Source organism: Neopelma chrysocephalum, unplaced genomic scaffold (genome assembly GCF_003984885.1).
Source record: "Neopelma chrysocephalum unplaced genomic scaffold, ASM398488v2 Primary Assembly neopelma1_77, whole genome shotgun sequence".
Taxonomy (NCBI): domain Eukaryota; kingdom Metazoa; phylum Chordata; class Aves; order Passeriformes; family Pipridae; genus Neopelma; species Neopelma chrysocephalum.
This window is the reverse complement of record NW_020897738.1, coordinates 1,825,843-1,852,123: the sequence shown is the minus strand read 5'-3', so window position 1 is coordinate 1,852,123 and position 26,281 is coordinate 1,825,843. Positions and strand designations below refer to the sequence as shown.

General features: G+C 56.6%; 1 protein-coding gene across 1 annotated transcript; it reads left to right on the top strand.

Annotated features, from left to right (window-relative positions):
- The first annotated feature begins 6 nt into the window (after nucleotides 1-6).
- Nucleotides 7-25,211, top strand: ACACB (acetyl-CoA carboxylase beta). The gene is made up of 53 exons (XM_027689325.1): nucleotides 7-382; nucleotides 1,102-1,514; nucleotides 2,858-2,990; nucleotides 3,410-3,548; nucleotides 3,787-3,896; nucleotides 4,068-4,149; nucleotides 4,624-4,722; nucleotides 5,013-5,122; nucleotides 5,376-5,486; nucleotides 5,652-5,861; nucleotides 6,202-6,372; nucleotides 6,629-6,790; nucleotides 6,986-7,149; nucleotides 7,776-7,926; nucleotides 8,007-8,110; nucleotides 8,804-8,885; nucleotides 9,400-9,545; nucleotides 9,626-9,776; nucleotides 9,927-10,061; nucleotides 10,542-10,688; nucleotides 10,795-10,983; nucleotides 11,275-11,375; nucleotides 11,458-11,546; nucleotides 11,645-11,769; nucleotides 12,259-12,372; nucleotides 12,455-12,568; nucleotides 12,952-13,041; nucleotides 13,145-13,263; nucleotides 13,517-13,654; nucleotides 14,085-14,184; nucleotides 14,276-14,383; nucleotides 14,563-14,619; nucleotides 15,182-15,223; nucleotides 15,315-15,530; nucleotides 15,616-15,771; nucleotides 16,089-16,292; nucleotides 16,783-16,938; nucleotides 17,435-17,557; nucleotides 17,847-18,116; nucleotides 18,422-18,519; nucleotides 18,684-18,804; nucleotides 18,988-19,098; nucleotides 19,606-19,749; nucleotides 19,834-19,954; nucleotides 20,120-20,216; nucleotides 20,392-20,488; nucleotides 20,731-20,866; nucleotides 21,173-21,350; nucleotides 21,830-21,942; nucleotides 22,480-22,634; nucleotides 22,852-23,022; nucleotides 23,631-23,767; nucleotides 23,889-25,211. Exons 2-53 carry the CDS (start codon nucleotides 1,111-1,113, stop codon nucleotides 24,013-24,015), a joined length of 7,128 nt encoding a protein of 2,375 aa, XP_027545126.1. The 5' UTR covers nucleotides 7-382; nucleotides 1,102-1,110; the 3' UTR covers nucleotides 24,016-25,211.
- The last annotated feature ends 1,070 nt before the right edge of the window (nucleotides 25,212-26,281 follow it).

The following is a 26,281-nucleotide window of genomic DNA, read 5'->3' as shown; positions in this document are numbered from 1 at the left end:
CCTCTCAAAGAGACAAACACAGGAGCTTGTCCTTTTCCCCGTCCCCATGACCAGGCACAGGGCCAGGGCACCTTTGTCCCCCAAGGATCGGGTGTCCCGGGCCCTCCCTCCCTCTTTCCACCCTCATCTCCAGCAGAAGTTTTCCAGACACGTTAGCGGCAAAATATTTGTGCTTGACGTGACTGTCACGTGTGAGAGGCCACTGGAACACCCCGGGGGGGCCTGGGCCGTGCTTCCCCCGCGGAGTGGCCCTGGCAGCGGGTGGGATTCGGCCCGGGCGGGACAGATGGACACAGGGAGTGATCACTGAGAGCAGCGTGACCGGGAGAGCGGCTGGAATTGTCCATGTCGGTGTGAGGGGACGCGCAGGTCAGCACCGATGGTGAGTGACCTTCCTCGGGGCTGAGGGGGCCGTGGCGGTTTTCCCTCCCTGCCATCCCCAGTTTGATGGGGATGATCGACCCCACTTGTACAGATTTGTGGGTTCCATTAAGGCCCCCCTCCCTCTGAGGGGCCAGGCTGGGGGTGGTGGGGTGGCCTTGCTGCCCTCCTGAGGGTGCTGCCAGTGGCTGGGGGGGGGAGGCCATGTCAGCCCCTCAGAGTGGGGCTGTGCCCCCATTGCCCCCTCACAGCTCCTCCTGCTCCAGTGGGTGCCCCCTTCATCCCTCACAGCTCCCCCTGTGCCCCTGTTGTCCCCTCACAGCTCCCCCTGCTCTGGTGCCCCCATCACCCCTCACAGCTCCTGCTCCTGTGCCCCCATTATCCCCTTACAGCTTCTACTGCTCTGGTGCCCTCATCATCCCCTCACAGAGCTGCTTCTGTGCCCCCATTGCCCCCTCACAGCTCCCCCTGCTCTGGTGCCCCCATTGCCCCCTCACAGCTACCCCTGCTCTGGTGCCCCTATTGCCCCCTCACAGCTTCCCCTGCTCCGAGCAGGAAAAACAGCTCTGGCTGAGCATGGTAATGCCTGGCTTGGCACTGCAGGGACTGTGGGGTGGGGAGGAATGGGGAAGGGGCCATTGTGTCTAGGGGGTTACTGCCATGACTCCAGCTGATAGGGGGCTTGGGTTCTCCATGACTGAGGTTCTCCCCCTCTCCCAGGGCTGGTGAATGCTGCTGGTTGCCCTTCTCCTGCTGCTGTTGGTGCTGCTCATTCGGGCCAAAATGTCCAACCTTCCGTGCAAGGTGGAGGAGAAGCTGGAGCAGACCCTGGAGCAGTCCTCCACAGCTAAGCCCCCATCCCAAGCGAGCCCCCCGGACACCCACGCACTGCCAAGGGCCACCAAGGCTGTGGCTGGGGAGCAGGAGCAGCTGGCTGTGTACAACCCCGCTGCCCTGCGCCGCCCATCCCTCGCCAAGTTCGTGCTGGGCTCCTTCGATGACAACTCCGACGATGAGGTGGTGACCACGGCCTTCAGGGTGGGCCGGCGGCGCAGCAGCCTGGCTGGGGTGGGGGGCACCATCCCCGAGCCCCCCGCTGTGACCACCTCACTGGAGCCTTCCAGGGGCCTCAGGTACGGTGCTGGGGCTTGGAATGCGGCGGGATGGCCAGGCTGGAGATGGTGGATGCATTTCTCAGGGAACCTGGTACTAAAATTGGGGTGCACATGCTTCTTGAGTCCCCCAAGTCGATGTCCCCCTCCAACTCCCTTTGGGGCAGAACCCCAGGGAGAGCCGGCGTCCCCGAGTGCTGTGTGACAGCAGCACCATGTGCATGAGCGTGGCAAAAACAGGGCAGGAGGTACTTCCCCAAAATCACTGTTTTGGATGTCAAACAGGATGGAAGGGCCCCAGTCCTGCTGCCAGGGTCACTTTGCTTCTGCTATGGGGCGATGCTAAGACGCTCCTGGTATTGTATGTGGGAAAACACATCCCTGTAGGACTGGGGTATGTGGGATGCTCCTGTGCTGTTCCTGCAAGTCTATGAAAGTAGCTCTTTGGTGTTTCGTGATGAATTGATGAGAACTACATGAGCTTTGGGCAAATTCACAGTGACTTTTCCCGGTACTGTCAGAGCTGTGGGGCAGCTGGTCTGCACCAGTCAGCTCCCATGGGAGCGCAGCTGAGGGCCAGCAGGAACAACTGGAAACCAAGTTCTGCTGCCCAGCTCCTCCAGCTGCTCTGCTTGGGTTAAAAATAACACCGCTTTGGCTGTGGGGACGTGTTATGACACTATGAGCCTGGCAGTGGCTCTTGCTGTGCTGGGTTTGGGGTGGGCTCACAGAGCTGCCTGTGCTATCCCTGCTGCTTCTCTGTGCTTCCACACACAAGGAATGTCCTTATGTCCTACCTGAGTCATGTTATAGACAGGGTTGGTGTGGTTTTCAGGAGGGGATGGGCTTTGTGGTGGGTTTGAGGCTGAGGGAGGGCAGATAAACCTGGCACTGCCCAATGGGGTGCTCCAGCTACTTGGAAAATACCCTGAGTGCAGGCAGAGACTGGGGCATTTGCCAACATCCCAGAGAGGTTTGCATGTATCCTCTTAAAATAAATGTGCTGAGTGCTACATGTACAAAATCTGCTTGTCTGAGGGGGTTCCGGGGGTAGTCCTCCCTCCTTTGTTTATTTATAGCTCACCTATGGAATAACAGTGAAATATCTGGCTGAGCTATGAGAGGGGATGTGAACCTACTTTAGAATTAGAAGTTACTTAAAACTCTGGGCAGAGCGATGGGAAGGCCTAAGCCTGGCTGCACCCCTCAGAGGCTGGGTGCTTGTGCCATGGGGTTTGGAACACACCCTGTTCACCCCAGAGGTGTGGCTGTGGGCTCACTGGAGTGGCTGTGGGCTCGTTGGGGTGGCTGTGGGCACACTGGGGTGGCTGTGGGGTCACTAACAGCCATCACATCCACCGCAGGCCCAGCATGTCCGGGACACACTTGCCAAAGCGGGGCCCCGAGCACAGGAAGATGGATCTGCAGCGGGACTTCTCCGTCGCCTCCCCGGCAGAGTTCGTCACCCGCTTTGGGGGCAACCGCGTCATCGAGAAGGTTTGTCCCCACATGCCCCTGCCTGGGACTGGGAGGGGGGTCACTGCTTTTTACAGGGACACCCTTGAGCACTGCCCAAGTGTCCCATGTCCATTGGGCTCAGACTGATGGCAGCCCAGGGCAGCCCAAAGCTGTTCATCCCTCAACTTCTTGTGGGTTGGGAGAGGGAACACCACACAGAGGCTTTGCCTGGCAGGCACAAACAATGGCCAAAGTCCCATCCTTGGTTATCCCCAGTGCCAGACAGAGATGCTGCTGAGGAGCCTCCTGCTCTGCCAGGATGTACTGTCAGGAAGTGCCCGGTTAACACATCCACCCTACTTTGTCTCCTTGCTGCCATCCCTGGGGGCCATACTCCCAGTCCTGCACCCCAGCAGCAAGGAGAAGGTCCACCCTGCCACCCCCTGTCCCATCCCCAGGTCCTCATTGCCAACAACGGCATCGCTGCCGTGAAGTGCATGCGCTCCATCCGCCGCTGGGCATACGAGATGTTCCGGAATGAGCGCACCATCCGCTTCGTGGTCATGGTCACCCCTGAGGACCTCAAGGCTAACGCAGGTAATTCCTGGAAGCATCCCAGGAGGGAAGTTCCTTGCCTGGGGCTGAGTGGGGGCAGCTCTTTCCTGCCTGGGATGTGAGGGATCTGCATAGCCCAGAGTCACACCCTTTCCTCCTGCGCAGCCAAATTTGGGAGGAAATAATTTTCCTCCCCTCCAACCTTGCCAGGGTGGAGGATTTGGGGAGGAGGTGCAGCTCATGGGACTGGCTCCCAGCACCCCCACGTGCTGTCTTGCAGAGTACATCAAGATGGCAGATCACTATGTGCCCGTCCCCGGTGGGACCAACAACAACAACTACGCCAACGTGGAGCTGATTGTGGACATTTCCAAACGGATCCCAGTCCAGGTAACGGCCGCTCATGTGTCTCCCACTTCTTTGCCAAGGGAAGCTACTGGGCAGAGGGGACACCCCAAAATGGGTGATGTCCCTGTGTGCCAAGGAGCTGGGCACAGCGTATGGCTAATGGGAGATCCAGTACAGGGGTAACACTCCCAATGCTCCTTCTCCATGTGCCAGGCGGTGTGGGCTGGCTGGGGACATGCCTCGGAGAACCACAAGCTGCCAGAACTCCTGCAGAAAAATGGGATAGCTTTCCTAGGTAAGGTCTTACTGCTTCCCTGTCCTGGAGGAAGCAGCAGGTGTTGGGTTGGTGTGAGCACACATTCTCGCTCCCAGGGACACTGCACTGGGAATGCCCCTTTGGTGCCTCTGGCATGCCCACCCTGCAGAGTGGCAGACCCCAGGCTGGTTTCCTGCAATGTTCCCAGGAATCCTACTGTTTTCTGAGTTTTCCCTGTAATTCTCGAGCTGATGCAGTGTTCATGGAGGAATGTTAGGTGGGAGTAAACCTTAGGGGATTCCCAGCCAGGGACAGCCTGTGCTCCCCTTGGAGAAGGGTTGAGCTCCATCCTGAACTGGGCAGTGGGTTTGGGGGTGTTTCCCATGCCCCTACTCCTTGCAGGAGGGCTGGTGGTGCTGACTCAGTGGGGAGCAGCTCCCTGCAGCCTCCATACAACAGGAATGGGCCTATAGGGTTGGGCTGACCCCCTCACCCCTTCCCTCCTCTCTGAAGGTCCCCCCAGTGATGCCATGTGGGCGCTGGGGGACAAAGTTGCCTCCACCATCGTGGCTCAGACGCTGGAGATCCCCACACTGCCATGGAGTGGGAGCGGTAAGAGCCCCTCATAGCCCCCACATCCTCCCTGCTCCCCCACTCCCTCTCCCTGCCTTTCTTTGCCCCCCAAACAAACACCAGGGCTGGGGTCCCTGGCCTGGCTGGCTGCAGGTATTGGGGACCCCACTGCAGCTGCTGGTTTGGGCAGAGGGGTTTCTGGAGATGGGATGCATGGAAATGGGAAATGGTGTGTGCCAGTGCAGAATCTCCAGCATTCTGGGCACAGCCAGGATGCCCCACCAGCTGTGCCACCCTGGGGATGACCATAGCTCTGGTCATGCCCACAGGTCTGATGGCCCAGTGGTCTGAGGAGGATGAGAAGCATCAGCAGACGATCAGCATCCCCCTGGAGACGTATGCACAGGGCTGCGTGAAGGACCTGGAGGAAGGCCTGGAGGTAACACCGAGCCCATGGGCAGCTGGTTGTCTCTTGCCCACCATGATTTCTCCTCAGAGCCTGCCTGCCCTGGCCCTTGTGGCCTCCAGCACACGTGACAGTGACACAAGGCTGTGGCAGCAGCAGTTTGTCACTCTGCATGGCGGTGGCTTGGTGCAATCCTGCTCAGGGGTGCATGGAGCTGTGTGGGCTGTCAGGGTGATGGTTTCGGGTCCAAAGTGCTGTGGTCACTCCAGCCCTTGTCCCTCCTCAGGTGGCCATGAGGATCGGCTACCCACTGATGATCAAGGCAGCAGAAGGCGGTGGGGGCAAAGGCATCCGAAAAGTGGAGGCAGCAGAGGAATTTGGTGCCTGTTTCCGTCAGGTAAGAGGTGCCCAGAACCCTTATCCCTGTCCCCATCCCACCCTGGGGCACACAGCAGGTCCTGCTCCCACCCTGGGCATCTCCCACTTTCTGCCTGAACTCTGCCTCCCTCCTGGGGTGAATTTTGGGGGGTGATGGCAAAGCACAACCCTCTCCCTGCTGCAGGTGCAGGCGGAGTCGCCCGGCTCGCCCATTTTCCTGATGCAGCTGGCGCAGCACGCGCGGCACCTGGAGGTGCAGGTGTTGGCCGACGAGTACGGCAACGCCATCTCCCTCTTCAGCCGTGACTGCTCCATCCAGCGCCGGCACCAGAAGATCATCGAGGAGGCGCCGGCCACCATCGCGGCCCCCGCCGTCACTGAGGTCATGGAGAAGGTGGGCAGCCTGGTCTTGGGGCAGCACGAGGTTTTAGTGGGAAACTAAGTGGTCTGGTCCTTGCTGGGTTTATTGGGGTTTTAAGGAAAGGAAGGATTCCCGAGCCCAGCAGGGACTCCCTGTCCAGGGTGGTCAGGCACTGTAACAGGTTTCCCAGGAGAGTGGTCACAGCCCTAAGCCTGACATAGTTCAGGGAGCATTTGGACTCTCAAGCACGGGGTGGGATTTTTGGGGTGTCCTATGCACAGCCAGTGGCTGGGTCGATGATGCCTGTGGGTCCCTTCCAAGCCAGGGTCTCCCCTGATTCTCTGATCCCTGCGGGGTCTCCCCTGTCCCGCAGTGTGCCGTCCGCCTGGCCCAGATGGTGGGGTACGTGAGCGCGGGCACCGTGGAGTACCTGTACAGCGAGGACGGGAGCTTCCACTTCCTGGAGCTGAACCCGCGCCTGCAGGTGGAGCACCCGTGCACGGAGATGGTGGCGGACGTGAACCTCCCAGCGGCCCAGCTGCAGGTATCTGCACACGGGGGAATCCAAGGTGTGTTAGAGGATTTAGTGATTTAGAGAGGAGTGCTGGGCTGGAGCCTGGCACAGGGAACCTGTCCCATATATCAGGATGGAAGGCACAAGTGGAAGTGATGTAGCATCCTTCTTTCTCCTTTGGCTTTCTCTGGGAGCTTTCCATTCAAACCACCTATTGATGTCTCCCAGTGTTAATTTTGATGCTGAAGTTTTGCTCTGGCAGCTCAAGCCTTTGTTTCTCACACAGATCGCAATGGGCGTTCCCTTGCACAGGATAAAAGACATCCGGGTGCTGTATGGGGAGAGCCCCTGGGGGGACACCCCCATCAGCTTCCACAGCCCCACCAACCCCCCCGTGCCCAGAGGCCACGTCATTGCTGCCCGGATCACCAGCGAGAACCCCGAGGAGGTGAGCTGGGATCGGGGCCTTGTGCACCAGCCGCACACGTGGGGACAAGGGGACCCTGCCATTTGTAGGGTTGATCTGGGCATGGTCCCCTCCAGCCAGACAATGTTCACGTGAGATCCATGGGGGTTCCCCTTCCCTGTCTCACTGCATGAGTCTCAGTCCTGGTTCCTCCATCCCTGCTCTGTCTTGGCTCAGGGTTTCAAGCCCAGCTCGGGGACGGTGCAGGAGCTGAACTTCCGCAGCAGCAAGAACGTCTGGGGGTACTTCAGCGTGGCAGCGGCCGGGGGGCTGCACGAGTTCGCTGATTCCCAGTTCGGCCACTGCTTCTCCTGGGGAGAGAACCGGGAGGAGGCCATCTCGTGAGTGTGGCAGAATGGGTTGGAGGGGGTGGGTGTCCTCAGGAAGAGTCACAATCAGTGCATGAGCTGGGAAAAGTGGCTTTTATCCAAGAGGCCCAGAACAGTGCCACTGTGCTGAGCAGCTGGCTTGTACTGCCAGGGCTGTCTGGCCAAAGCCAGAGTTTTTAGGACTGTGGTGGTGCCATGGCCCCAGTTTATCAACCTGATCATCAAGGACACATGGTAGTGATGTCCTGAGCATTGCCGAGTGCCTGGGAACAGCAGTGTCTGTTCAGGAATTGAACAACATATAGCGAGGCTGTCTTGGGTGTTTAAGTGTTTTATTAAGAGAATTCTGACTGTGGGCCTGTTTCATCTGACTGTTTCTTGACCAGGTTGGACAGGGCATTAAGCAACCTGGTCTAATGGAAGATGTCCCTGCCCATGGTGGGGGGTGGAATGGGATGATCTTTAAGGTTCCTTCCAACCCAAACCATCCTGTGATTCTATTCTGTGAAGGTGCCCAGGGCTCAGGAGCTCATCACCTCAGGAGCTCGTCATCCCAGTCCCAGTGGCTCCCCCATTTCCTCTGCTGAAAGCCAACCACTGTATTCTTGGTCATTAATGGAGGGTTTTGCTCCCTAAAGGAACATGGTGGTTGCCCTGAAGGAGCTGTCTATCCGTGGGGATTTCCGGACCACAGTGGAGTATCTGATTAAGCTGTTGGAGACAGAGAGCTTCCAGAACAACAAGATACACACAGGCTGGCTGGACCATCTAATCGCCGAGAAAGTGCAGGTGGGGCACATTGGGGTCTCTGGGGTCACCTCTCCCCTCCTGGTCTAGGACTCAAACCCTGTTATTTTTGCCCCCCCCAGGCAGAGAAGCCGGACACGATGCTGGGGATTGTCTGTGGTGCCCTGAACGTGGCGGATGCTGCCTTCAGGACGTGCATGACCGACTTCCTGCACACGCTGGAGAGGTGTGTGGGGGGGACTGCCCGGAGGGGGCACAGGGAGTGAATGTCATGGAATGGTTTGGGTTGGAAGTGGCCTTAAAGACCATTTAGTTCCCGTCTCCCTGCCATGGGCAGGGACACCTTCCACTAGACCAGGTTGCTCCAAGCCCTGCCCAACCTGATCTGGAACACTTCCAGGGATGGGGCAGCCACAGTGGAGACCTGAGTGTTGCTCTTCTGGACTGTCTTCCTTCCATTTTTGCTGCAAAAGCTTTGCACATCTAGTGGCAGTAGCCCTGTGAGAGCTGGGGACGGAGATCTGCTGCAACTCACAGCTCTGGCTCCTTTGTTATCACTCTGTTTGGAGAGTGGAAAAGATTTCCCAAGGCTGAGAAAACAGCTTTCAAGGGAAAGTGGCTTGGCTGATGCAGCTTGCTTTTGTTTTTGAATATCAAGGTTATTCCTCTGGCCTTGGAGGGTGCCCAGGGCTCTCCCACACACCTTATCTGAGTGTTTTCCCAGTGCTTGGCCTCCCTCCAGATCCATTTGTACATGGTGCTCATGTGGGTCATTTAAAGCTGACACTTGTCCCCTCTAGTCACGGTTGTTCCCTCTCACAGCCAGCTGGGAGCTTACATGCCCCAACAGCACCACAGCATCCCAGTGCTTGGAGAGGCAAGGAATGCCGTGGTGCCTGACCCCTCTGCTGTGTTCCAGGGGGCAGGTGCTGCCAGCAGCCTCCCTGCTGAACATTGTCGATGTGGAACTCATCTACGAGGGTGTGAAGTACATCCTGCAGGTGAGGGAAGGGCTGTGCTCCCCCTGAACCGACCACGGCACTTCCTCAGGGACAGGGACCTGTTTCTGCCCTCAGGGACAAAGGTCCTTTAGAACAGTGCAGCATAAAAATTGAGGTTAATAACCTCATAACCTTAATAACCTCATTTTAACTAGACAGTTTCATACACTCTGTTGCCCTAAGTTTATTAAAAGACTTCCTTTTCTTGCTTTTAAACCCAATTAGTTGAACTTCATGCAAAACTCCCTACTCACAATGAAAGCAGCAGGTGAGCCATGAGTTACACCAACTCTGGGCTGTGAGTTGAACCAGCTCTGGGCTGTGAGTTAAACCAGCTCCTTGTGCAGCCCAAGGAGGTTGCTGCCTCCTTCCCTCCTGGCACAGCCCCATCCCATGGCACTGGCCCTTGCACAGAGTGCAGAGAGATGCTCCTCACCCTCTGCCACGCCCAGCAACCCCCAGCCCGACCCTTGTGGTGTTTTGGGGTTGCACTGAGGGGTCTCCCTGCCCGCAGGTCGCCCGTCAGTCGCTGACGACGTACGTGGTCATCATGAACCGCACGCACATCGAGATAGACGTGCACCGCCTCAACGACGGCGGGCTCCTGCTGTCCTACGACGGCTGCAGCTACACCACCTACATGAAGGAGGAGGTCGACAGGTACCTCCCTCCTCACAGGGCCCCATCGACCCTCCCTGCTGACCCACAGCTGGCTGGTGACACCTTTCCCTCTCCTTAAGGTACCGAATCACCATCGGCAACAAAACGTGCACCTTCGAGAAGGAGAAGGATCCGACGGTGCTGCGCTCGCCCTCCGCGGGGAAGCTGCTGCAGTACGTGGTGGAAGATGGTGGCCACGTGGACAAGGGGAAGGTTTTTGCAGAAATTGAGGTGAGTTTTGCAGGAAAGCTGGAGGAGCAGCATTCCTCCAGCGCTGGAGGACGGCAAAGGTGGAACCCACCCACGCTGCCGCGACGCTCGTGGGATCTGCAGCCCAGGGGTGCTGCTGTCACGCTGACGGTCTCGCCCCTCCCCACTCAGGTGATGAAGATCATCATGACGCTGACGGTGGAGGAGGCCGGGCGGGTGCACTACATCAAGCGGCCGGGGGCGCTGCTGGAGGCCGGCTGTGTCATCGCTCGCCTCCAGCTCGATGATCCCACCATAGTGAAGCCTGTGAGTCTGCGGGGGCCCTGCCACGCTGCTGTCCCCTCCTGCCTGCTCCCAACTAGCATCCCGAGAATGCTCCCTGCGGGACAAAGCGTAGGAGCTGCCCTGACTGGGGTGGCACAGGGATGTGTCCCTGTGGCTGGGGGGGGTCATGCCATGTCCCTTTGCCAGCTGTGCTGGGGCTTAAGCACTGCTGCACATGAATTGCTCTGTTTCAGTGTCCCACACGTGCTTACTTGGTGTGCAGAGGCTCACATGCACTAAAAATGTGCATCTAAAGCACTAAAATCTCCAGGTTTTCTGCACTTTTAGCTTGATGAGGCACTGGCACAGCCATGAACCTGAATGTCAAGTGCTTCCTCTGAATCTAACGCAAAGCAGACTGGAGGGGTCATGCTGCTTCCTCTGGGGCAGCTGCAGCTCTTGGGGAGGGTCTGTCCCAGGTCAGCAAGGACAGGTCAGGCCACCTCCCTGTGCCCTCTCCAGGCGCAGCCGTTCACAGGGGGGCTCCCAGCCCAGCAGACCCTCCCCATCACTGGTGAGAAGCAGCACCAGGTTCTCCGCAATGTGCTGGACAACCTCACCAACGTCATGAACGGGTACTGCCTGCCCGAGCCCTACTTCAAGACCAAGGTGGGTGCCATGTGCCGGGTGTCCTACCCTGCTGCCACATGTTTGCCACGACGGCGAGCCCAACAGTGTCGGTGGGAGCAGGCAGCACCAGCTTCTGCTCCCACAGGTGAAGGAATGGGTGGCACAGCTGATGACCACCCTGCGGGACCCCGCCCTGCCCCTCCTGGAGCTGCAGGAGATCATGACAAGCATTTCGGGAAGAATCCCACTGTCCGTGGAGAAGTCCATCCGGAAGGTGATGGCACAGTATGCCAGCAATATCACCTCAGTGCTCTGCCGCTTCCCCAGCCAGCAGGTGAGTGCCACAGGGGCTGCACCCAGCTCTGCCCCACTCCTTTTAACTGGAGCTTCTGCCTGAATCTGTGCTACCAAGATCTTAGGGGTGAGGGAAATATGTGTGTTTCCGTATGTATTTGTTTCTACCTGGGTGTTTGTTTTGTATTTATTTGCTACTTAGCATTTTTCACTTTGGGAGAAAAAGACCAAGGGAAAGGCTCCAGATGCAGCAGCCCCATCCCCAGGGAAGGGATGAGCTGGTGGCCTTGTGCCCCTGAGCCACCCCAGAGCCTGTCTCCTCTCCCCACAGATCGCCAATGTGCTGGACACCCACGCAGCCACGCTGCAGAGGAAGGCTGAGCGGGAGGTCTTCTTCATGAATACACAGAGCTTGGTGCAGCTGGTGCAGAGGTGAGGCCTGTGCTGTCTGTGACCCCCTGGTCCCTCCACCATGGCCACTTCCTTGCAGCACAGTGGGGTTTTTCGTCCCCAGGTACCGCAGTGGCATCCGGGGCTACATGAAGACAGTGGTGCTGGACCTGCTCAGGCGTTACCTGCAAGTAGAGACACAGTTCCAGCATGGTGAGGGCTCAGGGCTCTCTGGGGAAAGGCCTATGGGGCTCTGGGGGGCTGCAGGGCTCTCTGGAGGGCTGCAGGGCTCACCATGCCCTGCCCCACAGCTCACTATGACAAGTGTGTCATCAGCCTGCGGGAGAAGTGTAAACCTGACATGAACCCCGTGCTGGAGAGCATCTTCTCCCACGCCCAGGTGGCCAAGAAGAACCTGCTGGTGATCATGTTAATTGTGAGTACAGCCCATGCCTGAGACTCCAGGAGCAAAGGCTGGTGGCAGGGAAGAGCCTGTGTGCCAAGGCAGCTCTGTATCGCTGCAGGATGGCCACAGTTGTCACAGCCCTGTGCTTTCTCCTTGAAATACAGACACATGGGAAACAGCTTTTCTGCTCCTATGTTTAATGCATCCCAGGGTTTGGGGTTTGCATTCAAGTGTCCATTCCTGCCTCATTATCCCTTTATTTTGTCCCTTTGTTTTAATTATCTCCCCTCTATTGCATGGGTCACTTGGGTCAAAGAGCGTCTTGCACCATTTTAGTGCCTTGGGTTTTATCCCCATTTCCTGTGTGGGGTTGGGTTTTGGGATGAAGCCATCCTGTGCAGGATGAAGGCATCCCATGAGAGTGTGGGGTGCAGGATAAAGCCATCCCATGTGATGTTGGGGTTTGGGATGAATCCATCCCAGATGCCTGAGCCGAGCTGTGCTGGTGTGGCCTTGCAGGACCAGCTGTGTGGCCGTGACCCCACACTGACAGATGAGCTGACAGCCATCCTGCACGAGCTGACACAGCTCAGCAAGACCGAGCACTCCAAAGTGGCACTGAGGGCCCGGCAGGTCAGTGAGCACCACGTGGTGCCATCCCAACCCTGTCCCCAGCCCTGTGCCCCACACTCCAGCTCCACCTCTCCCCTTGCAGGTGCTCATTGCCTCTCACATGCCCTCGTACGAGCTGAGGCACAACCAGGTGGAGTCCATCTTCATCTCTGCCATCGACATGTACGGACACGAGTACTGCCCTGAGAACCTCAAGGTTGGGAATTGCGCGTTTTTCCAGAGGGAGTTCGGGTGGCTTCGGGGAGGGGGTCTGGCTGCAAGTGGTTTAATCTTAAAAATAGTCAAAAAAGCACTCAGAGCCTTGCTGCAGTGGCTGTGTGGAGCAGAGGAGGGGGTGCACTCCAGTGCTGCCAGTCTCCATCCCCTCTTCTGCACTGCGTTTGGCAGGGAACTGACATGTGGATCTATGTCTGGCTCTGTCTGTGACCCCATGGTGGGCTGGCTGTGCCAGGGCACCCCAGTGGCCAGTCCTGCTCACCCCTTATTGAGGGACCCCTCTGCAACGTGCCTCCACCATCCTGTGATGGGGCAAGGTTGTCCCACTTCATCTTTGCCCTAAATTCTTCTTTCTTACCCCAGAAACTGATCCTGTCAGAAACCTCCATCTTTGATGTGCTTCCCGTCTTCTTCTACCACACCAACACCGTGGTGCGCATGGCAGCGCTGGAGGTGAGGGCTGGGGGGGCTGCGGGGGGCACAGCGGGGTCTGGGGGTGGCACAGGGGGGTGTGAGGAGAGCAGGGGCACGGTGGTACCTCCTGCGTCCCCCTCAGGTGTATGTGCGGCGGGGCTACATCGCCTACGAGCTGAACAGCCTCCAGCACCGGCAGCTCTCGGATGGCACCTGCCTGGTGGAGTTCCAGTTCATGCTGCCCTCCTCCCACCCCAACAGGTACAGGGGTCCCACACACCTGTTCTGCTCCCCTGGGCATGGTTCTTTTTGCAAAGCTGTCGGGTTTATACCATTCCCTCCATATGAAGCACAGGGATCCTCAGCAGGAGCTGCTCACTGCATTGTCCCGCTGCTGGTGGAGCAGAATGAGCTCTCTCCAGGCCAAGGTCCCATGTGGGACCTGCATGGTCCTGGTTGGACCCTGGAGAGGTGCCTCTCCCCATGGCTGATGGCTGCCTTGCTCCCCTGGCAGGATGGCTGTCCCCGTCAGCATCTCCAACCCTGACCTGGCCCGGCACAGCACTGAGCTCTTCATGGACAGCGGCTTTTCTCCCCCAAGCCAGCGGATGGGAGTCATGGTGGCCTTCAGCAGATTTGAGGACTTCACAAGGTGGGGGTGCAGGGACATACCTGGCTGGTTTTGTGCATTTTGGGTGCCGCTGTAGTTGTTGGACAGCAAAACAGGGTGGAAGAGCTGCAGCTGGGCAGTGCCTGAGGCTGCTCCAGTTCCCATCACAGCTGGAGGCTGGGTTTTCTCAGTAGGACAGTTACTGGTGGGGACATGATGTGGCTTTTGGGACATGTGGGACCTGGCTAAAGCTTACATGGCCCAGGTTAAACATCTCTGCTCATTACATGGCAGTGCTCAGAGCTGTGTTTCATGAGCTGTGGGTTTGCCATGGGCTGGTGGAGCTGGCATACACCCTGGGCTGTTGTGCTGGTACCTGTGTCCCTGCCACAGTGGGCACTTGGTGCTGTCCTCTCAGACTGGGGTGGGCACAATGTGCTGTCTGGTCACCCCATCCCTGCTCTTTGGGCAGGAACTTCGATGAAGTGATCTCCTGCTTTGCCAACTCTCAGTCGGAGAGCGGGGTCATCAGCGAGGCACAAGCCACCATCTACGAAGAGGAGGATGCCAAGGTGGGCACAGTGCTGCTGCTGACCCTCCCAGGTGGTGCTGGTCTGGCAGTGGTGCTGCTGGTTGGGGTTGACTGGTGGGTTTTGTTGCCAGAACATCCGAGAGGAGCCGATCCACATCCTCAACATTGCGCTTTGCTCAGCTGACCATGTGGAAGATGAGAAGCTGGTGCCCATCTTCAGGGCCTTTGCCCAGTCCAAGGTCTGTCACTGGGACTGGACCTCCTTTCTGCAGAGCCTTCAAGCTGGGGCACTGTACCCCACGGCACTGCCTCATCTCCACGTGGGGGCCCCCAAAATGCTATAGCTTGAGTTTTGTTTGCTCCCTTGGTGGAGATCCTTATGCTCCCGTGACTGGTGGAATCTTCTGTTTCTGTGTAGAAAAATATCCTTGTGGACTATGGTCTCCGGAGAATCACATTCCTCATTGCCCAGCAGGTGAGTGCAACTGAGCCTCCAACATCTCTAAATACCTTATACAGCACTGAGGAATGGATGAACCCATTGTGCATCAGGAGCTGGAAATTCATTAATGAGTGATTCAATAAGTAATTTATCTTCTGTGTCAGCCTTTATATAGCTCATGTCTCCAGTAACATGGTTCCTGCAGAGCCACTACATAGCTTTAAGCTGCCTTTAAAAGGCATCATAGAATCATTATAAAGTCACAGAGTGGTTTGTGTTGGAAAGGACCTTAATGCACATCCCATTCCACCCCGATGCTATGGGCAGGGATACCCTCCACTATCCCAGGTTGCTCCAAGCCCCATCCAGCCTGGCCTTGAACATGTCCAGGGATGGGGCAGCCACAGCTTCTCATCAGGGCAACCTGTGCCAGAATTTCCTTCTAAAATCTAATCCAATTAATTCCTCCTAGCCCTTTTCCCTTTGGGGAATGAAGCCTGCAAGGTTTTTCCCTTTTAATGAATCCACTGAAAATCAGAACAACCCTCTGCATGCCAGGACTATTCATGTTGTCCTCTCTCTCTCTTTTTTCTAGAGAGAATTCCCAAAGTTTTTCACGTTCAGAGCCAGGGACGAGGTAAGAGCGGGTGGGAGCGGAGCCCCCATGGTGCTGGCTCACCATCAGCTCCATGCTGGCTCACCGCGGGCTCACGGCCGTGCCGGGGCAGTTTGCAGAGGATCGGATTTACCGGCACCTGGAGCCGGCACTCGCCTTCCAGCTGGAGCTGAGTCGCATGCGCAACTTCGACCTGACGGCCATTCCCTGCGCCAACCACAAGATGCACCTGTACCTGGGGGCTGCCAAGGTGCGGGCGGGTGCCGAGACCACCGACTACCGCTTCTTCATCCGCGCCATCGTGCGCCACTCCGACCTCATCACCAAGGCAAGGCGGTGCCGGGTGTCCCTGGGGGGCATGTTTCGGGTGCAGGGGTGGTCTGGGCACCACTGAGCTGCCTGGGCCACCACAGGAGGCCTCCTTCGAGTACCTGCAGAACGAGGGCGAGCGGCTGCTCCTGGAGGCCATGGATGAGCTGGAGGTGGCCTTCAACAACACCATCGTCCGCACCGACTGCAACCACATCTTCCTCAACTTCGTCCCGAACGTCATCATGGACCCCTCCAAGGTGTGTTTCTCAGGATTCTGCTTCCTGCTATTTGCATGTTGCTGATCTGCAGACAGAGGTTCTGTCACCCCCTGTGCTTGGTACCACTGCAGGGATGGGCAGCCAACCCACAGCTGCTTTCCTCCCCCCAGTGGAGAGGCTGGATGTCGGTACCACACGGTGGGGATGGGGAAGAGGGAAGGAGCTCTCCAAAGCAAATCCAAAATGGCTGTTTGGGGTTGAGATGCAACAGGGCTGTTCCGGCCCTGGCATTGTGCACTTGCGGGCAGTGCTGTCCCTGGAGCCACCAACTCATCCATGTGCCATCCCATGCCCAGATCGAGGAGTCGGTGCGCTCCATGGTGATGCGCTACGGCAGCCGCCTCTGGAAGCTGCGGGTCCTGCAAGCTGAGGTGAAGATCAACATCCGCCTGACACCCACTGCCACCGCCATCCCCATCCGCCTCTTCCTGACCAACGAGTCCGGGTACTACCTGGACATCAGCCTCTACAAGGAAGTGAGGGACCCCAGCACTGGCAGTGTGAGTAACCACAGTACCAGCTGCAAGAACCCAACCATGACTGCCTGAGCACTGCTGGATATGGCAGAGCTCTGGGGAGCTTCTGCAAAACTCCTTGTGCATCTGCAATGCTGGTCTGTCCAGAGCCCCCAGACTTCAAACAGCATTCCCAGGGCTGGTCTGGTTTCACTCCCCTCTGTCTGCATCCAGTTGAGTTCCTCATGGTCATACTTTGCTCCAAAATGTTCTGAGCTCCATCCAGTTGGACTCCTTGGGGTGATGCTGGTGCATGGTCAGACAGTTTTGGGTCTGGGAGGTGAAGGTTGTGGTGTCACTGGTACTTGCAGCACAGCAGTGTGACACTGACCCCTCAATAGCAAAGAGTGGGGTGGAAAATCGTGCTTGAGACACAGGCACAAGCACCTTGGCCAGGCAGAGCTCAGGAGTGCTCCAGCAGAAGACTCACCATGACACTGGGAGAAGGCAGCCAACACTCTGCCCTTCTCCTCAGATCATGTTCCAGTCATATGGAGACAAGCAGGGGCCACAGCATGGAATGCTCATCAACACCCCCTACGTCACCAAGGACCTGCTCCAGGCCAAGCGGTTCCAGGCACAGTCCTTGGGCACCACCTACGTGTATGACTTCCCAGAGATGATCAGGCAGGTGAGTCTGGCTGAGCAGAAAGAGCTCTGAATTATTGTGTTTGTTCTTCAACCTCACCCTTCCTAAATATTCCCATCTGGGGAAAAGGCCCCTCTCCCCTGACCTAGACTATGAGAAAAGGAAAAGAGCCCAAACTGCAACATTTTTGGTTATATGAAATATTTCTAAACCAATTCCTAGTTCTTGGAATTCCTGGCTCTTCCTGCCTGTGATGGGGGTTGGAACTAGGTGGTCTTCAAGGTCTCTTCCAAACCCATGTGATTCGAGGATTTGATGATTCTTGCAACTTGCTGTGGTTGCACTCATGGAGGATGTGAACCAGGAGGCCCCATGCAAGGAGGGCTGCAGCACTGGGGGCCTCTGACACAGAGTTTTGCTCCTCCCAGTCCCAGACACCCCAGTCCCAGGCTGCTGCAGTAGTGTGTCTGTGCTGGGCAATATCCCAGGAGCTGCCTGGCCCCTGCATCAGCTCATCCCAAGCACTGTGTCTCCACAGGCTCTCTTCAAACTGTGGGGCTCCTCAGACCAGTACCCCAAGGACATCCTGACTTACACTGAGCTGGTGCTGGACTCACAGGGGCACCTTGTGCAGATGAACAGGGTCCCTGGAGGGAATGAGGTAGTGGGGGATGCTTTGGGAATGGGGTGGGGGAAGCAGGTGGGAATGGCTGGTGGCTCAGTCCATCTGTGTTTAAAGCTCCGGAGATGCTCCTCAAGCATCTTGTCTGTTGGTTAATGCCACCTGCAGCTGAGCCCTATGTCTCTTGGACGTGGCACTCAGTGCTCTGGTCTAGTTGACAAGGTAGTGATCGGTCAAGGTTGGACTCCATGATCTTGGAGGTCTTTTCCAGCCTCAGTGATTCTGTGATTCTCTGGAGAATTCTGTGCCTTGTGCTGTTTCGGGGCAGGTGGGGATGGTTGCTTTCAAAATGAAGCTGAAGACCCCTGAGTATCCCAAAGGCCGGGACATCGTGCTCATCTGCAACGACATCACACACAAGATCGGCTCCTTCGGGCCCGAGGAGGACCTGGTGTTCCTGAGGGCCTCGGAGCTGGCGCGGGCTGAGGGAATCCCCCGCGTCTACATCGCCGCCAACAGCGGCGCCCGCATCGGCTTTGCCGAGGAGATCAAGCAAATGTTCCAGGTGGCCTGGGTGGACCCTGCTGAGCCCCACAAGGTGTGTGGGCACCTCCCCCCCTGCAGCACAGAAAACAACGGAGGGCTTAGCTGGGGAAGGAAAGACCAGGGCTAAACTGGGACATCAAGCTGCGGGATCAGAACGGGGAGTGAGCCCACACCTGCACCCAGCACCACAGGGATGGTTCTTTCAACTCTCCCCAGACAAAGCTCTGTCCAGCCCTGGTCCCTCAGCCACTGGTGATGCTCAGTGGGGGTTCAGGGTGGTTTCAGAGAGAGGCCATGTCCCTTATGACTGTGTGCATGGGGTGTTCTGCAACTCATCCTCCTGCTCTTCATTTTCAGGGGTTCAGGTATCTGTACCTGACTCCCCAGGACTACACAAGGATCAGCACCATGAACTCGGTGCGCTGTGAACACGTGGAGGAAGGTGGTGAGTCCAGGTGAGCCCTGGTATCCCCTGGTTTGCACAGAGACACCCCAAGCCCTGCCTTATATCCTGCCATGGTGCATCTCCCAGCTCCTGGCTCAGAATCCTGACAGACACATTATACAGGTAAGTTCTTCCCTTGCTCCCACCCACACCATGGCTCTGCTTTCCCTGCAGGTATGTCCTCCTGGACATAATCGGGAAGGAAAATGGATTTGGGGTGGAAAACCTGAGAGCTGCAGGCACCATTGCTGGGGAGTCCTCCCGTGCCTACGACGAGATAGTGACCATCAGCATGGTACTGCTGGGGCCCCTCCCCTGCTCCTCCCCTCTCTCCTGCTCGCTTTTAAGGTGCCTCTGGAGGGGGTAACAGGATGCAACAAGGATCAGATCCCTTCAGAGCATCCTTCTCCAGGTGTTTGTGATCTGTCCTGCACCCTCTGCCCCCAGTGACCCCACGTGTCCTTGTGTGTGTGCCCAGGTGACTTGTCGTGCCATCGGGATCGGCGCCTACCTGGTGAGGCTGGGCCAGCGTGTCATCCAGGTGGAGAACTCCCACATCATCCTCACGGGTGTCACAGCTCTCAATAAGGTACTGAGTCCAGCTGTGTGTGCTCCATGGCACTGTCCCTCACACCGCTCCCTGTGTGGGCTCTTTCCCTGTCCCGTGAGAAAAGGTGGCAGCTCCCTGCTCATCACCTCATGGGACCTTGTCTGGAGGAGCTGCAGCTGTGCTGGTCTCACTGAGCAGGGAGACCATGTCACCCCACATCTTTGCAATGTTGTTTTAGGGGCCAGGGCATCATTCCTGGGGCAGGGTGGGATGAATGAGCTGCCTCAGGGACTGTTGGGCTCCAGCCCCAGGGGCAGGACCCATCTCTGGGCAAAAACACACTGGTTTGAGCTGATTTCAAAGCTGCTGCACTAAACCGGTGCACTAAATCAGGATCCCTTCGCTTTAACATCAGCCTGTACAGAGGGGGAAATTCAGCCTCAGACCAGAGGCAATGTGTCTGTGCAGAGGTGTGGATTAACAGAGCAAGGGAGCAGCTCCTGTGGTGGTACAGCCCCACCTGTTTCTGTTGGTAACTCTGTGCAGGTGTTGGGCCGGGAGGTTTACACCTCCAATAACCAGCTGGGAGGAGTGCAGATCATGCACAACAACGGCGTTTCCCACGTCACCGTCCCAGATGACTTTGAGGGGGTCTACACCATCCTGCAGTGGCTCTCGTACATACCCAAGGTAGGAGGGTGCTGCAGGGTGGTGATGTGGGGGGTGTTAGCCCATACCTGGCTGGTGACCTGCCCTTTGGGGTCTCCCTTGCAGGATAACCAGAGCCCTGTGCCCGTCACTGCCATAAGTGACCCCGTCGAAAGAGAAATTGATTTTATCCCTTCCAAAGTCCCCTACGACCCCAGGTGGATGCTGGCAGGGAGACCCCATCCAAGTAAGTGAGGGCAGCCCAAGACATTTGCAGCACTGCTCCCAAAAATAGCTTGCAGGTGCACCCCCCCTGTCCTGGTGCAGATGGTGTTCTTTGCCATGGGTTGGTGCACAGGGAGCCCTTCAGTGCTCACCCTTGCACCATTCCATGTTTTCCTGTGCTCCACAGGTCTCAAGGGGACCTGGCAGAGTGGCTTCTTCGACCAGGGCAGTTTCATGGAGATCATGAGGCCGTGGGCTCAGACAGTTGTGGTTGGCAGAGCGAGGTACTGCCGGGATCAGGGGATGGAGCCTGGGGCAGGGAACCTGAACGTGTAGCCAGGCGCACTAGAGCCCTGGCACTGCTCTTGGGATGGTGGAGGGGGAGCAGCTCTGTGGTGGGCCTGGGGTGCAGCATGGAGGGGAAGTGGCCTCTGCTGAGACCACCCTGCCTTGCTGCAGGCTGGGGGGTCTCCCTGTGGGTGTCATCGCTGTTGAGACCCGCACTGTGGAGGTGACGATCCCTGCGGACCCCGCCAACCTGGATTCAGAGGCAAAGGTGTGTGGGGAGACCTTAGTGAGGCCAAGCAGCACCTGAGAGGAGGCTGGAGGGGAGAGCAGGGAAAAAGCTTAGTGGAATTCTTTGGCATGTCTGGATTTTTCTTAATTCTGGTGAAATCAAGGGTGCTCGGTCAGTTTGTATCCTTTCAGCTATTTCACACCATGTGCTGCTGACCTACAGTGTGGTGTGCTGGGAAGAACTGGCACATTCTCAGAGCTGCTGCTCACTGTCTTTTCCAGATAATCCAGCAGGCTGGGCAGGTCTGGTTCCCAGACTCTGCCTTTAAAACAGCCCAGGCCATTCGGGACTTCAATCGGGAGCACCTCCCGCTGATGATCTTCGCCAACTGGAGAGGCTTCTCCAGCGGCATGAAAGGTATCCGTGCTTGGTATGCCCAGATTCCCATGCTGTAACATACTGCCAGCACCCCTGCCACCCCACGGGGTCCTGGGCTGTCCCAGCCTACCAGGGTTCTGCCTACACCACTCTGGAATATGGGGTTGGGCTGGGGCATTGCAGGATCCAAGTCTCAAGGGTTGGCAGCTCCCTGCTGGGCTGGTTTTGGGGAGCTTGTTTGTATCTTCAATAGAGAAGGTGGCTTTGGGCAGCTGGAGGAGGCCGGGGCAGTGGCCTGGCCGTGGCAGTGGTGTCACCCAGCCACTGAGTCCCTTTGGCTCTCAGACATGTATGACCAAATGCTGAAGTTCGGCGCCCTCATCGTGGACAGCCTGCGGGATTTCAGGCAGCCTGTGCTGGTCTACATCCCCCCTCAAGCAGAGCTGAGGGGGGGCTCCTGGGTAGTCATCGACTCCACCATCAACCCCCTGCACGTGGAGCTCTACGCCGACAAGGAGAGCAGGTCAGCACCCCAAACACGTGGGTGTCCCCCACAGCCTGCGTGTGGGGAAGGAAGAGCTGGGGAATGGGGGCTGCAGAGCCACAGTCCCCTGGCAGGGACCTTCTGCCACTTGAGATGTCTGGTTTTAACCCTTTCAAAACCATCAGTGACAAGTTCCAAGGTTCTTGCAGAGCAGCGTGGCAGGTGTCATAGAATAATGGAAAGGTTTGGGATATCTCCAAGGTGTCTCCTTGGAATATCCTCCTGCCTCCAGCAAAGGCTGTGGGCGAGTAAAACACAGTTCTGCAATCAGGAGGCCTTTTCTCTCACCTGCACATTGGAGTGAGCTATGAGTGGCAGGGTAGACAAGAATCCCACACTGGAAGCAAAATCCTTTTAGGTTTTCTGTCCCTAATCCTCAGAAAAGAGAGCTGCCTCTCTTCTCCCAGGATTTATTCTCCATGAAGAGCAGTCCCTGCTTTACCAAACTTTCCTTCCAGGGGAGGCATTTTGGAGCCTGGAGGAACAGTGGAGATTAAGTTCAGGAAGAAGGATTTGGTGAAGACCATGAGAAGGATTGATACAGTCTATGCCAAGCTTGTTGAGCAGCTGGGTAAGGGGAGGGGATTTCAGGGCATTGGTGGCGGTAAATTAAAAAATGAGGCTTAAGCATTATGATGGCAACCACCAGGAAATCCTTGAGTGTTCCTCTGGGAAAATTCTTCATGGCTTTTCTGATACCATGCCTACCAAGAGGCTATGGTGGTACTTTAGAACACCTGTATCTCCTAGGGCTGGGGCTGGGGTCTTCTCCCATGCTTTGAGATGAAGAATGGCAATGGCTATGCTGAACTGTACCCAATGCATTGGGTGGTCTTTGCCCCCATGTCGCTCCATCCTGCCACAACACAGTCCCACAGAGTCCTGCAAATGCCACCTCCCTTCTCTTGTGGCAGACACCAAACATGGTGTGACCCCTTTGTGGCCATGACCTCTGTGGCTGGGCTCTGGTGTAACTGTGCCAAAGCAAAGGGACGTGGCACCCCGTTTCCCAGTGGGAGTGGCTGATGTGGCAGCACAGAGGGACCACAGATCCCACGGTGCCTGTGGATCCCACCGCTGGGAGTGCTCAGCACAGTGTGTCCCCCAGGCACCCCCGAGCTGTCTGAGGTGCAGCGCAAGGAGCTGGAGAAGCAGCTGAAGGCGCGGGAGGAGCTGCTCCTGCCCGTGTACCACCAGGTGGCCGTGCGCTTCGCCGACCTGCACGACACCCCGGGCCGCATGCAGGAGAAAGGAGTCATCACGGTGAGCTGGGAGGGCACCAGCCCAGGGGAAGGGCTCGGGGCAGGGATTTCTGCGGTAGGGGCACAAAGGCAGGAGGCAAATCCCCTCCCGAGGGGCTGCAGCTCCCAGACTGTTCCTGCCCCTGCACTGCCCTCTGCCCTCGATCCGGAGCTATGGGCGAGCACATCGGCTCCTCCTCCTCCTGCAAAGGCAAACCCGGCTGCGCCTGTTCCTGCAGGACATCCTGGAGTGGAGGAATGCCCGCTCCTTCCTCTACTGGCGGCTGCGGCGGCTGCTGCTGGAGCAGGGGGTGAAGGCGGAGGTGCTGAAGGCCAACAGTGAGCTCAGCCACATCCACATCCAGTCCATGCTGCGGCGCTGGTTCATGGAGACGGAGGGAGCCGAAAAGGTACCTCCCGCCCCAACCTCCTGAGACAGCCCCTGGGCGTCCCAAGGGCTCTCACCTTTCTCTCCCATCACTCAGATGTTTTGGTGGTGCCTCCCTGAAGGTTTAAATGTATGAAGGGAATGTGTCCGAGTGGGCAGCTGAGCAGCCCTGAGGCTGGGGATGTCTCTCCAAATTAAGTGACCCCAGTTGGGTGCTGGTGCTCAGCAATAGCAAGGTGGTCCCCAAATAAACACTTTTTACCATGACAGGGCTTCCCAGGGCGGATGAGAGACTTGGGTTCTTTGCATTTGAGCTGCTTTCAAAGGACACACACGTGTCGCTGTGCCAGTCCTGTTCTTGCTGAGCCAGGAAGTGATGACATGCAAAGGAAATGTGTTTTACCTTAACTTTTTGCATTTTAAACAGTTTGCAAAGGTTTCATGAATTTCGGTTTCCAGACTGAACCTTTTACCCCATGACTGGAGCATGGGAGTGGGGGATTGTGCCATGCCATATGTGCAGGACTGGGAAGGAAATTCCCATTGCCTGGTTTTGAGGCCACAGGAGGAAGAGGGGGCTCAGGCTGTGCAGGCAGCAGGACCCCCTGCCCACTGTGCTGCTCTCCTCAGGGCTACCTCTGGGACAACAACCAGGTGGTGGTGGAGTGGCTGGAGAAGCACATGCAGGAGGATGACAGCACCCAGTCAGTCATCAGGGAGAACATCAAGCACCTGAGGAGGGATTACATCCTCAAACACATCCGCAGGTGAGGGGCCATGGGAGCCGGGATGAGGAGGCTGATGCTGATCCCCAGGGTAGGAACAGCAGGGGATGCAGAGAAGGTGGTTCTTCCTTCAGCCAGCTGCCCTCTCCCATCTGCCTTGCAGCTTGCTCCAGGCCAACCCCGAGGTGACCATGGATTGCATGGTGCAGATGGCCCAGCACATCACCGGTGCCCAGAAGGCCCAGGTGGCCCATCTCCTGTCCACGGTGGACACGGATGACCCCTCCTGAGCCAGAGCCAGCACTGCCCAGGGCAATCTCCGTGGGGCAGGAGGGGCACCAGGACACAGCCTCACCTCCCCTCATGGCTCCTCAGCCCTGGAACTGAAGCCTTGGACTCTTCCTCACATGCCTAAATAAAGGACACCAGTGTTTGTATTTTAAGCCATGGAGATGGTTTTGCCATCCATGCAGAGGCCCCTCTGGCACTGGGGTGTTCACCAGAGGGGCAGCTGGGCAGAAGATAAACTTGTCCCAAGCCAAGCCTGGAATCTGGACCTGGTGCAGAAGTTGGTTTTAATAAGAATCTAAAATCTTTTACTGTGTTTTAGTTGCAAAGCCTGGCCCTGATCTTTAAAACAAACACCAGGTCAGACACATGTTATGAGACTGGACAGAGCTGGAGGTTCAAACCTACTGGCCCAGAGGCCACAGGGAGCAGGACAAAGGAGCTGCCCAGGCACCAACACAAGGAAATGAACATCCTGTGAGCAGCAGCCTCAACTGATGGTTTAGAAACTGGGAGGAACAATTTGTCTTGTCCTTCCCCTTGTTGGAGGGCGAAGAGTAGATGAGACTGCGAGTAGCTGATGGCCAGGAAAGACCTAAGTGAGCTCATCTGGGAGCTGTTGCAGTGGGAATGTCAAAGGATCCACCACTGACTGACCAACTGTTCCTCTCACCCGTTTCATGTCCTTTCTGGCTCTTGTGGAGGATGGAGAAGAGGGAGGACACAGCTCCAGGTGCTCCTGCCCCAGTGACCTGGTTCCTCCTCTGAAGCACAGGAGGGTAGAAGAGCTCATGAGGTGACTTGTCACCTGTCTGGTCCTGTACCTTGCTTCTCAGGTGGCCTTTAATCATCTTGGTCATGGAGAGGACATTTGAACATGTGCTTTCCAGTGCCTCTGACTGTGTCATTTCACCAGCACAGGGTTATCTTTGGCTCACAAAGGAGGAACAGGATGGTGGTGGAAGGTGGGACACATTGTTCAAGAGCGGTGCTGGTATTGTGGAGTGAAGGTGTTGGACACCTCCCTGGTCACGCCTGGGCTGGGGGTCCCTCTGGGATCTATGGGAGGTCTCCCTGTCCTGGGGTGGGAGTAGGAAGGACCTTGTGAGACACTTCCTGGTTTGAAAGGTGTCATTGCTGATCCTCACGTGCAGGAGCCAAACCAATGGGAATAAAGGGGCTCAGCTCCAGGGAAGGATTCCTGACTCTGTGTCTTCTGTCCTTGTACAAACATGGTGGATCTGAGCAGGGTCTGGTGCCTCTGTCCCCTTCCTGTGGCTCAGGACCTGTTTGGGTGTGGAGCATCTCTGAGCATCCCTGTCCCCACACCAGAGCTTGTTCAGGAATTTGGCTACAGAGGGTGTGAGGAACAGGGTGGCACCAAATACCTGTAAACTCCTACTCTCCTGGAGGATTTGAGCCAAGGATACACCTATAGAACCGTGTCTGTAAAGGGAATGAATCCTGGGAAAGCCCAGCATGGCAGGGACTCCCTGCCACCAGAGCAGTTATCACCCAGCACATCCAGAGTGACCCAGGCTTAGTGCTAAGAAATATTTATTTAAAAAACACAGACATCATAGATGACGCCAGTCACAGCAAATGATCATCAATCACATTGTCCTTGAGCAATAAATTATGACGTGGAGCATCCTGCCCTTGGGAAGAGGTTTCCACGGACGGATATGCTGGGAGGATACAGGCACAGTTGTTTTCTATCCCCTGATCTTCACAGAAGGGACTTCCAAGAAAAAAGATGCCCACTGGCTCACTCCAGCATCCTGCACCCTCCAGGTTTAATCCATGGATGGGGGTGGGAGAGAGGAGCCTGTGAGCACCTGGATATGACCCTGGAAAATTCTATTAATGCACAGGAACAGACAAAACCAGACATATAAATATCACTGTGGTCACAGAGGTATAAGTGGACTAAATGCTAAATCCCAACTTACTTTCAGATGTTTCATCACATTTTTGCAGTGTACGTTAGCAAGAACAAAGCAGGGTTTGAAAGTTTTTAAAAAAGCTACATTAGAATCAGTTTTTCTTAGTTAATTAGGAAAGACAGACTATTATGAATGGTACAGTGACAATATTTGGTCTCTGAATTTTTTTAAAAAAGGAGTTTCACAGTATCAAAAGTGCTTATTAAAGAAATGCAGTGTAAAGACTGTGATGAGCTGGTTGTATTTTTGATGCTGAATAATTTAGTGGCTGTAAACCAGGGTACTGCAGCATTATAAAACTTGAACAGTGCTCAATAATTTC